Source organism: Megachile rotundata, chromosome 2 (genome assembly GCF_050947335.1).
Source record: "Megachile rotundata isolate GNS110a chromosome 2, iyMegRotu1, whole genome shotgun sequence".
In the NCBI taxonomy this organism is placed as follows: domain Eukaryota; kingdom Metazoa; phylum Arthropoda; class Insecta; order Hymenoptera; family Megachilidae; genus Megachile; species Megachile rotundata.
In genome coordinates, this window is record NC_134984.1 from 23,498,013 (window position 1) to 23,507,437 (window position 9,425).

Below are 9,425 nucleotides of genomic sequence, written 5' to 3' on the forward strand. Positions count from 1 at the left end.
ATGAAAATAAAGAATAATGGAGAATTTTAGTGTATATATATAAATATGTACAATTTATTCGAGAAGTTCAGAAATAGATTGTTATAATGTTTTGTACTTATAATACCTTAAACTTGATACGAACTAAAAACGTAAATATTGTGCAAAATAAGTATTTAAATATTGCGAATACTACATAAGTAAAAACGTATATAAAAGTGTTTTAATTTCTTCAACATTACAATAAAAAAGAACAGCTTTGAATCATGACTATAATAGATTATATACACACTTTATCCGATAATCCGTATTTTGGAGCTGGCTTTGGCCTTTTTGGATTAGGAGCTGGAGCAGCTTTATTGCGAAAGGGAATGCATACAGGAATACTCTTATTCAGGTATTATTTTTATAGAAATTACATTACTATAGAATCTTATATAGTACTATATTTTATTTATTTATGAATGCAGACGACATTATATGATTACTTTAGAAGTTCCCTGCCGTGACAAAAGTTACCAATGGCTGTTGCAGTGGATTACATATAAGGGTGCAAAGGAAACACAACATCTTTCTGTTGAAACAAGTTTCGAGCAAAAAGATACAGGTCACATAAAAACTAGATATGATTTCATACCAAGTATTGGAACACATTTCCTTAGGTTAGAAATAACTGTACTTTATGGCTCCGATACCTCAAGTTATTGTTACAGCGTAAAATATATAATGGTTTTAGTAATAATTAGATATATTGAAACATTAATGAAAATGATATGTAATACTGTACCATTCAAACAGGTATGAAGGGAATTGGATAAAAGTAGAACGAACTAGGGAACAGCAGACATTAGATATACAAATGGGTATACCATGGGAAACTGTACAGCTCACTGCGTTTGGAAGGGATAAAAGCATATATTTTAACATTTTAGAAGAAGGTGAACTTTCTTGTTAAATATAATTATTATTCATTGTAAATAATATTACAAAGGAATTTTTTTATAGCCAGGCAAATGGCCTTGAAAAAACATGAAGGCAAAACTATAATGTATACAGCAATGGGAAGCGAGTGGAGACAATTTGGACATCCTAAGAATCGCAGACCATTAGAATCGGTTGTTCTAGATACAGGAATCGCGGAAAGAATAATAAACGATTGTCGTGAATTTATACAAAATCATTCTTGGTATAGTGATCGGGGTATGTGAATGACACTTTAAGTTACAAATTTTATAAGAAAATTACAACAAATGTTTGTTAATTATGCAGGAATTCCGTATAGACGGGGCTACTTATTGTATGGACCTCCAGGTTGCGGTAAATCGTCATTTATTACCGCGTTAGCGGGTGAACTAGAACGAGGTATATGCGTCTTAAATCTGTCGGAACGAGGTTTAACGGATGACAGATTAAATCATTTATTGGCTGTGGCTCCTCAACAGACTATTATACTATTAGAAGACATTGATGCTGCATTTGTTAGCAGAGAAGAGTCTAAAGAAGGTAGATTGTAAATTTTACAAAAGGACATTGAAAATACGACATTAAATAATATATACCTTTTATTACAGTTTCGGCTGCATATGCCGGTTTGAACAGAGTTACTTTCAGCGGCTTATTAAATTGTTTAGATGGTGTTGCTTCTACCGAAGCAAGAATACTTTTTATGACAACTAACTACCTTGAAAGACTGGACCCTGCTCTAGTTAGGCCGGGTAGAGTGGACGTAAAAGAATATATAGGTATGTACATAAAAAAATATGTTATAACACGATATGTACAGAATATTTATAGTATTTAGCTAGCAACATGTTTACTCTGTTTCAGGCTGGTGTAGTGAAAAACAAGTAGAACAAATGTTTTTGAGATTTTATAAAAGTGATGGAAATAACGAAGCGACTCAACTTGCTAAACAGTTTGCAGAAAACATAACATCACAGAAAAGAAACGTTAGTCCTGCACAAATTCAAGGATTCTTTATGTTTTACAAAAATGATCCCGATAGTGTATTAAAAAATGTTTCACACATATGGGAGCTTACATGATAAGATCAATTATTAAATAGTTTAGTAATAAATATGAAGATTCATGGCAAATATAATGATCAGAAATTATGATTTGCAATGATTATACATCCGATGACTATTTGCACATTTTGCTGTTAAATTACGAAATTGTAAGTGTGATGGTCGATCATAGATATTATAAGGAATTGATAGAAACTTACGTTTATCTTTGAGTTTATTCATTTCGTATCTTTATCTCGGCAGCCACTGTCACGCACGAAAAAGATGTCAACCCATTAAAAAAAAAGTAAAAACAAAAGCGATTTCATATTTTTAACCAACTTCATCTAAAAAGAAAAAGGTAATTAAATTTACGACAATAGTTGAGATTAGTCCACTTTGTATATTTACATAATATCGATACGTTTCTTAAGACATTTAAATAAATTCAATCAATATCATTTAAAATGTACATCTTTTAGATCTTTGTAATTCTTTTCGAATATTCTTGGAATATAAGAAACTGCGTTTTATAAAAACTTGTACTTTAAATTAAAGATTATTCTTTTTACATATAATTCGACTAACTTATTTAAGGAAGAAGGGCTAAACATAAATTCTTCTGCTATCAGTTAAAAATTGTACATTCTCTTTTGTCTAGCTTCATATGCTACTGAATATTTCTAACATACAATATTGAGATCTTTTAGTAGTAATCTTAAACTGTTATATTTCAAGAGATACTACGCGCAATCATGAAAATATATTAAATTTAACTGGAAGTCTTTTTTAATTATATTTACTTACCTGATCACTAGGGATTGTTACTTGCTTGACGATGTTCGACTTATATAAGTACGTAAGTATGTATATTTTTGAACTGTTCTCTTCCATTTCTATCAACTTTGAAGATATTAAAAATATTTGTATAAAAGCAGTGTATAGGAATCTGTATAATATCATCACATACGGTATAACAACGTAGGATATTAGAATAGTTGAGAAAAGTTTCATACCATTTGATAGAAAAAGTAAAAATTTAAAAATCAGAAGGATATAATATGCTGAAATTGTGATTTTATAATGTACAATTGATTAGTGAGATCCAGGCATTCTGTGCTTAAAAGCTCCAAATATACGGTTCATAATTTAAAGGATCAGATTGTTCCATGTGTCCTGTATGACTATTGCTTCCAACCATACACGACGGATAAGCAACACCGGTGTTTCCTTGGCCCGATACAGGTGGTACAATAGGTGGTGCTAATCGGCAATCGGGCCTTTGTTGCATCATAGAGCCCATTGGTTGCATCGATTGGGGTGCTGGTGGAGGAGGACCTGTTGGTGGATGTGGTTGAGGTTGAACAAGTGGTGGAGGAGGTCCAGGAATGTTATGTACAGATTGCATTATGTTAGAACCTGAAACATAGTTTGCCACTAAGAAGTGGTATTTTAATATCATCGATTAGTTCTCATCGTATAAAACACGGAATACAATTATAATGTTATGAATATATGAAAACAATAGAAGCTTACTTGTTGCAGGATTGTGAAACGGTAAAGCAGCTGATTGTTCTGGTAGTATATCAGCTGGCGGTGGAACCGTTTTCATCGGGTTGGGTTCGAGTTTCTTTTTTCTAGTAGATGATCGTCTTTGAATGCTACTAGACGATTGGTCGCGCCTTTTACCACTACCTGACCTCTTCTTCTTTTCACCAGGTATCTTCGGTTTATTTGGTCGATTCCCACTAGGTTGCCAAAGATGTACCGTGTGTACAGCGTTTCCTTCTCTAAAATAGTCGAAAGCTCGGTCATTGTTTGTATCGATAAACAGCTTTCTTTTCTTCTCCTCCTCTAATACCAACCCCTGTTTCTTCCCAAGCTTCCAACTATGTATACCAGCTTTGTGAAGTCTTTCTCTGATCGTGTCTACGCTACATTTCAATCCGAGAGCCGGCGCAACGTGTTTAGCTGCAGTTAATGGTTGTTGAGTAGCCATAGCGACAATTGCCTCGTCTTGTTCTTTAGTTGTAATTCGTCGACGGCCCTTTCTTTCCTTGGTTTGGACATTGCCTTCTTTATGCCAACGTTCTAACCATCTTTTAACGGTACGTTCCTATTTAATAACGAGTATTGCGTATACGGCTATCCTCGAGATGGTGTTAAATACGTGAATCCGTCAAGACGAACATGTTTCTTCTTACCGATCTGTCGATTGCGAGCGCGATAGACAACGTAGATAAACCCGCCTCGGACATTCCGATCATACGATTTCGTATTTCAACGCTGGTTTCCAAAGTTCCTTTTGCTTTTCCACCTTTCTTTTTCCTTTTCTGTCGTTCATTTACCTCGCTACTTTCTTTCGACGTATCTTTGTTTTGTTTAGATTCACTGCTAGAAGACTGATTATTATCTTGAGAACTACAGGAATTAGAATTATCGGAAGCTAAATTCGTACTGATTTGTGGACTAGTTAGTTGAGAATGTAAATGTTCGTGATGATGTTGCTGTTGGACGTCTACTTGAACATGCCTTTGTCGTTGATCAAGATCGTGGGTTTGATTTGTAATTATTTGTTGTACTTGCTGAACTTGTTGTACATGATGTTGTTGTTGGTCTTGCTGAGCATGCAAATCGTGTTGCGAAGAGGATTCATGAGATATTGGATTTGTTTGACCCTAAAATGCAGAAGATTAAAATTAAGGAACTTATTAAAAATATTCGTGAAAAGAAATTATGTTTTGTATGTACACACCTGTGGATAGTGATGACTTCCTTGCACTAAATCTAACGGCCAATTTTGAGAAATATTTAAATCAGGATGTTGATAAATAGGCTGCGTTTGCTGAGCTAAACTCAGAGCATTACCAAATTGCGTTTGATTCTGAGATAAAGACTGTTGGGATGTTGCTTGAATTTCGTTAGCTCGAGACTGTTGAGCATTTTGCTGAGAATACATAAATTCTTGTTCATTAGGCGGCTTCACGTTTTCTAATGGTGCCCCATCTCCAACATATATATCTTTGGCTCTAATTTTCCTTGGAGGATTTTTCTTTTTGACATTACAAGTATTTTTGTCATTTTTATTAGAGTCCTTGGAAGATTTTTTTTTTCCTAACTGTGTTCCAGTGGGCCTCCATACAGGTTGCTGAATAGCAGTACCATCTGTATCGCTGCAAATAAGACATCCATTGATATAGAATATGTTGAATCGCGATAAACCAATAATTTTAACATTTCTGTTTAATGCGATTAACATTTAAATACCCACCCAAGCGGAATTCTTTGCATATACTTCCGCGAAGGACTCCAGTTATGGATTCCAGCTTTATGAAGCCTCTCACGAATAGTATCTACGGAGCAAGTTAGTCCTAAAGCTGGAAGAACAGCCTTTGCGGCTGTTATTGGTGTTTGCGTAGCTAATCGTACAATTGCTTCGTCCTGCTCTGCAGTTGTGGCTCTTTTACGTCCACATCGTTCACGAGTTTCAACTGTACCTTCTTTATCAAATCTATTTAACCATCTTTTCACTGTACGTTGCTAAAATAGTAAAATAGTTAAAAAAGGGATACATTTTGTAACTTAGAAAATGATGAAAATTTGTTATAACCATACATATAAAACAAGCAGTCTCTTCATTCGTACAAATTTAGTGAAATACACTTACCGAACAATTTACGGCTGCCGCAATTTCTCTTAAACCTAAACCGGCTTCGTACATGCCCACCATTCGATTTCTTAATTCCGGCGTTGTTTCGTGTACTCCTCTTGTCTTTCCCATTTTATTTTAGCTTACGACCGATTTATCACGGAAAAATATTACAAAATCAAGTAGCAAAGATTCGTGAAAATTTTTAAATTTTACGCGAAAAGTGACGTAAGAATAGGATGGGTCACGTGACAATGACAATATCTATCAGAAAGTTTTTCGAAATTTTAATTAATTCGCTACAATTTTTTTCCTATCTCATGATTTTCGAATTGCCAGAACCCGTGCAATCATCTCATTTGATGATTAAAATCCCATCGTAAACATGTTCCAAAAAGAATTTCATTCTCGTTTGTGGCATCGTATCGTGCTAGAAACAGATCGAAATCTTAGCGTCAACGGAATGGAATTGGACATTGCAACGAACTAGATTTCGTTAAAAAATTTCACCTTGGCAATCTTCTTTCAATCGTAATCGTTCATAGAATATTATACCGCATCGACGACACCTTGTATTTTCACCGTTCATACACCTTGTATGTCTGGATTTTGACAAAATGCACTCGCTCGAAGAAAACGTTGCAGTCAATACAACTTCGGTTGTACAGTCCGTCGAAATTCTTTTGTCCTCGCTTTGTCTTTCGCGAATCCACTTTTGTGTTAGCATCGCTTCCAAATTATTTTTCTTATATAGAGAAATGTTAAATGAGATCCAATATAATTGTATAAAGTGTTAGCGAGGAGTCGAGATATCGTAAGTTGAAAAACTTTTAAGGAAAAGAGGACAGCATCGTCAATATTAATTCGGTGAGACTGTACTAATCGTGTCATCGACCGTACAGTCTATAGAAACCGTTTTACTATCGAAAAAATCGCACGATGTTAGTTTTCGTGGTAATAAAATCTAATAATTGAGCAATAAAACATATTGTTTGGCGAATTTGTTCGAATACGTACGTTTATCCATCCTAACAAACCATGCTCGCGTATTGTCAATAGCAAATCAGCTGACTGTACGTACATACGAATAGCGGGAGAAGTACAGTATATTAAAAGGTTATGTCAAACTAAAATTTGTACCGTGTATTTGTACCCGTTGATATTTAACAAAATATAAAAATTTCGTGAGAATTATGTCTTTACTCGTTTGAGTCATGATTTTAGTTACGTATCTCAGAATGAAAGAAATATTCTATTCGCCAAGAACCATACTGGTCAATTATTTTAACGAGTGACTGTACGACCGACAAGACCGCGTTTTAAAGGGTTAGCTCGGATACGTTCGCCCACCTTCGCCGGAATTGTATTGACCCATAAAAGTGCCCATATTATAGCGCTCGCAATTCATGAATTAAATAAAAATTGAGTACGAAATTTAGTAGAGATACTCGACGAAAGAAACGTTATTTTATTAACTTTGTCTAACAATACGCGCTCTACATTTTGAAAAAAAAAAAACGTATTAAGCACGATCAATCTTTCTTTTAAATATTGTTCATTTAAACGTATTAAAAATTAAAAGTAACCAGACAAATGTTGCGATTAAGCAGGATAGTTTTGCGATCGTAAAAGGTTAACGAATAGTCAAGAAACGGTATATTTGAATTGGCCGGGTGTATAGGAGACAAGAGAGATTGCGTCGTGGAACAGATCGTAAACTGGTAACATCCGTCAATCAAATGTACGTTTATACGTTTACCCTGGCCTATATAGGTTCAAAGGTTCGTTCACCCTCGATCGTTGATTCGAAAAGAATTTCAACGTCGACTTCGAAATCATGTTCGATGTTTCGCGTGTACAGTAATCGAACGGTTACGTCAACTTTGTCAGTCGCGACGTTAAGTAACTGGTAAATTGTTTCGATGTGAGGAGTGTAAGGAGTGGGAGAAACGCGAGCGATCGATCGATCGGATAAAGTTCAGAATCGAAAAATGAGCGCATTTCGCGCGGTATTTCGTTTCATATTCTGTTCGTAGTGGTTGTTGTAACTGATCTGCCCGTTGGCCGGTCGATCAGTGCAACGCAACATAAAGGTTCAGTCGCGCCCTCGCGTTCGTCGACATCACCGTCTACCTACCACTGACCACCGACCACCGACCCGTTTCACCGTAGTTTCCGCCCCGAGCTCCAGGTAGTAGTCGAGGGAGCTGGATCAATTTCCGGATATTCGCGCTCGAAGATATCGTTTCGAGATCGAATAGCGTACAGCAACGTTCTTACGGTTTTCCGAGAACATCGATTACGAGTCGCGGAAACGAAAAATCGGAAATAAATCATGAGCATGTTGGTAATTGTACCGTTGATGCTCCTCTTTTTCATTCAACTGCCGATCGTTCTTTGCGGGGTATGTACCGTCATTTTTTTTTCAATGACTTTGAAACAACGTCATACCGTTTTCTGGTCGTTTTCTCCTCTTTTATTTTTTTATTCTTTCCTATCGTTTATCCTCAAGTTTGTAACTTTTTTTATCTTTTAATTTACTAAATCTATACTTTTCTTTTGAACGCAAAGCTCCGATCCAATTTCGGAAAACAAATATCGGGAGTTACGCGCATCGATTCAAGAAAGATGAACGCGTTGCATGCAACGAATCTAGTTCGATATTTGCGACGATCCGATTCGATATCGAATAAAGCGACGATATTTCGTAGACACGACCGAGTTTCGTTTCCGATGAGATGATCGCGACCGCGGCAAGCGTTGTGAACGCTTGTCAAACGCAGACTGGAGTGGCGACAGGTATGATCTTTTCTTTCCACGGCTGATCAAATCGTCGGGCGCATCGAAGCTCGAATTAACTCTGATTTCTTCGTTGTTTCAGTGGATATAGAGGCGGTAAGGAACGGCGAGTGGCCGGAGAGGCGGCAACTAAAGGTAGATACCGTCGCGAATTACGTGTACGATTTTCGATAGAGAAAAAAAAATAACGATGATCTTTGATCCGTAGTGTTACATGTACTGCCTGTGGGAACAATTTGGGTTGGTCGACGACAAAAGAGAGCTCAGCTTGAACGGCATGCTAACATTTTTTCAAAGAATACCGGCTTTTAGGGCAGAAGTTCAGAAAGCGATCAGCGAGTGCAAGGGGATCGGTAAATATTTGGGTATCTATAGTACATTTTGTATTATTCTCGTCCGATCGATCGATCGATCAAACGTTTCCGAATCAGAATCAAATATTGTGTCCTGCAACCAAGCACATATTTATTGGTAACGTTTCGTTGGCTCTTTCGCGTTACGTGCGATCCATCGAATCGAGCGCGATCGTTTTGCTCGATAATCGATAATTCGAACGATCCTTTCAGCCAAAGGCGATAACTGCGAGTACGCTTACACGTTCAACAAATGTTACGCGAAAGCATCCCCGCGGGTAAGTATTTTCGTCTTCCTTCGACGGATAATGGTTCCGATGTCTACGGAGAATTCTCTTCTTATTCTAGACCTATTATCTATTTTAACGTGTCATCGGGATTGTTCGGAACAAAGGAGAAACGAAACCAAAGAGAAAACGGTGCTCGAGAAAATGTCTCGCTAAATGGTTTGGTTCACGATGTTTTACCATGTATGGAACCGTAATCGTATTCGTATTCGTACAAGTGTAAACGAGTCTTTGTACATGTCAAATTAATAAACGAAAAAGTTTACCAATTATTCGTCTCTTAAATTATTCTCGTTTTACTACTCCTTGACGACGTTCTTCGTTGCGTTCATCGTTGTGGTCATCGTTGTGA

At 36.5% G+C, this 9,425-nt stretch overlaps 3 protein-coding genes across 8 annotated transcripts; 2 read left to right on the forward strand and 1 right to left on the reverse strand.

Moving 5' to 3' along the window:
• The first annotated feature begins 106 nt into the window (after positions 1–106).
• On the forward strand, positions 107–2,304 carry Bcs1 (mitochondrial chaperone BCS1). 2 transcript variants are annotated; one of them, XR_001097093.2, is made up of 8 exons: positions 107–376; positions 450–641; positions 778–917; positions 985–1,179; positions 1,249–1,482; positions 1,551–1,721; positions 1,807–2,155; positions 2,250–2,304. XR_001097093.2 is itself a non-coding variant. In XM_003706866.3 (7 exons), the coding sequence occupies exons 1-7, from the start codon at positions 246–248 to the stop codon at positions 2,022–2,024; spliced, it is 1,281 nt and encodes a 426-aa protein (XP_003706914.1). In that variant the 5' UTR covers positions 107–245; the 3' UTR covers positions 2,025–2,205. The 2 variants fall into 2 exon arrangements, 1 of the variants encoding a protein (XP_003706914.1); XM_003706866.3 differs by lacking the exon at positions 2,250–2,304 and having other exon boundaries at positions 1,807–2,205.
• Positions 2,305–3,023: 719 nt separating this feature from the next.
• Positions 3,024–7,084, reverse strand: LOC100876218 (uncharacterized). The gene is made up of 8 exons (XM_003706867.3): positions 6,145–7,084; positions 5,653–6,064; positions 5,257–5,525; positions 4,741–5,158; positions 4,190–4,663; positions 3,851–4,101; positions 3,522–3,775; positions 3,024–3,422 (listed from the first exon to the last, which is right to left on the reverse strand). Exons 2-8 carry the CDS (start codon positions 5,764–5,766, stop codon positions 3,106–3,108), a joined length of 2,097 nt encoding a protein of 698 aa, XP_003706915.2. The 5' UTR covers positions 5,767–6,064; positions 6,145–7,084; the 3' UTR covers positions 3,024–3,105.
• Positions 7,085–7,210: 126 nt separating this feature from the next.
• Obp10 (odorant binding protein 10) lies at positions 7,211–9,345 on the forward strand. 5 transcript variants are annotated; one of them, XM_012293921.2, is made up of 6 exons: positions 7,466–8,038; positions 8,346–8,433; positions 8,516–8,568; positions 8,642–8,786; positions 9,000–9,064; positions 9,135–9,345. In XM_012293921.2, exons 1-6 carry the CDS (start codon positions 7,970–7,972, stop codon positions 9,150–9,152), a joined length of 438 nt encoding a protein of 145 aa, XP_012149311.2. In that variant the 5' UTR covers positions 7,466–7,969; the 3' UTR covers positions 9,153–9,345. The 5 variants fall into 5 exon arrangements, with proteins under 5 accessions (XP_076398480.1, XP_012149309.2, XP_012149308.2 ...); XM_012293920.2 differs by having other exon boundaries at positions 7,678–8,038; positions 8,642–8,798; XM_076542365.1 differs by having other exon boundaries at positions 7,211–8,038; positions 8,206–8,433; positions 8,642–8,798; positions 9,000–9,345.
• Positions 9,346–9,425: the final 80 nt, after the last annotated feature.

What these genes read in the sequence shown, in the direction of transcription:
- Bcs1 (XM_003706866.3), top strand. Translation starts at nt 246, where the DNA reads ATGACTATAATAGATTATATACACACTTTATCCGATAATCCGTATTTT. An exon ending in TTTTAACATTTTAGAAGAAG is followed by an intron (nt 918 to 984) that starts GTGAACTTTCTT and finishes ATTTTTTTATAG; the next exon opens with CCAGGCAAATGGCCTTGAAA. An exon ending in CAGAGAAGAGTCTAAAGAAG is followed by an intron (nt 1,483 to 1,550) that starts GTAGATTGTAAA and finishes CTTTTATTACAG; the next exon opens with TTTCGGCTGCATATGCCGGT.
- LOC100876218 (XM_003706867.3), bottom strand. Translation starts at nt 5,766, where the DNA reads ATGGGAAAGACAAGAGGAGTACACGAAACAACGCCGGAATTAAGAAAT. An exon ending in ATGCAAAGAATTCCGCTTGG is followed by an intron (nt 5,159 to 5,256) that starts GTGGGTATTTAA and finishes TCTTATTTGCAG; the next exon opens with CGATACAGATGGTACTGCTA. An exon ending in AAGCTTGGGAAGAAACAGGG is followed by an intron (nt 3,776 to 3,850) that starts GTTGGTATTAGA and finishes CGACTATTTTAG; the next exon opens with AGAAGGAAACGCTGTACACA.
- Obp10 (XM_012293918.2), top strand. Translation starts at nt 7,970, where the DNA reads ATGAGCATGTTGGTAATTGTACCGTTGATGCTCCTCTTTTTCATTCAA. An exon ending in CGGAGAGGCGGCAACTAAAG is followed by an intron (nt 8,569 to 8,641) that starts GTAGATACCGTC and finishes TTTGATCCGTAG; the next exon opens with TGTTACATGTACTGCCTGTG. An exon ending in GGGGATCGGTAAATATTTGG is followed by an intron (nt 8,799 to 8,999) that starts GTATCTATAGTA and finishes CGATCCTTTCAG; the next exon opens with CCAAAGGCGATAACTGCGAG.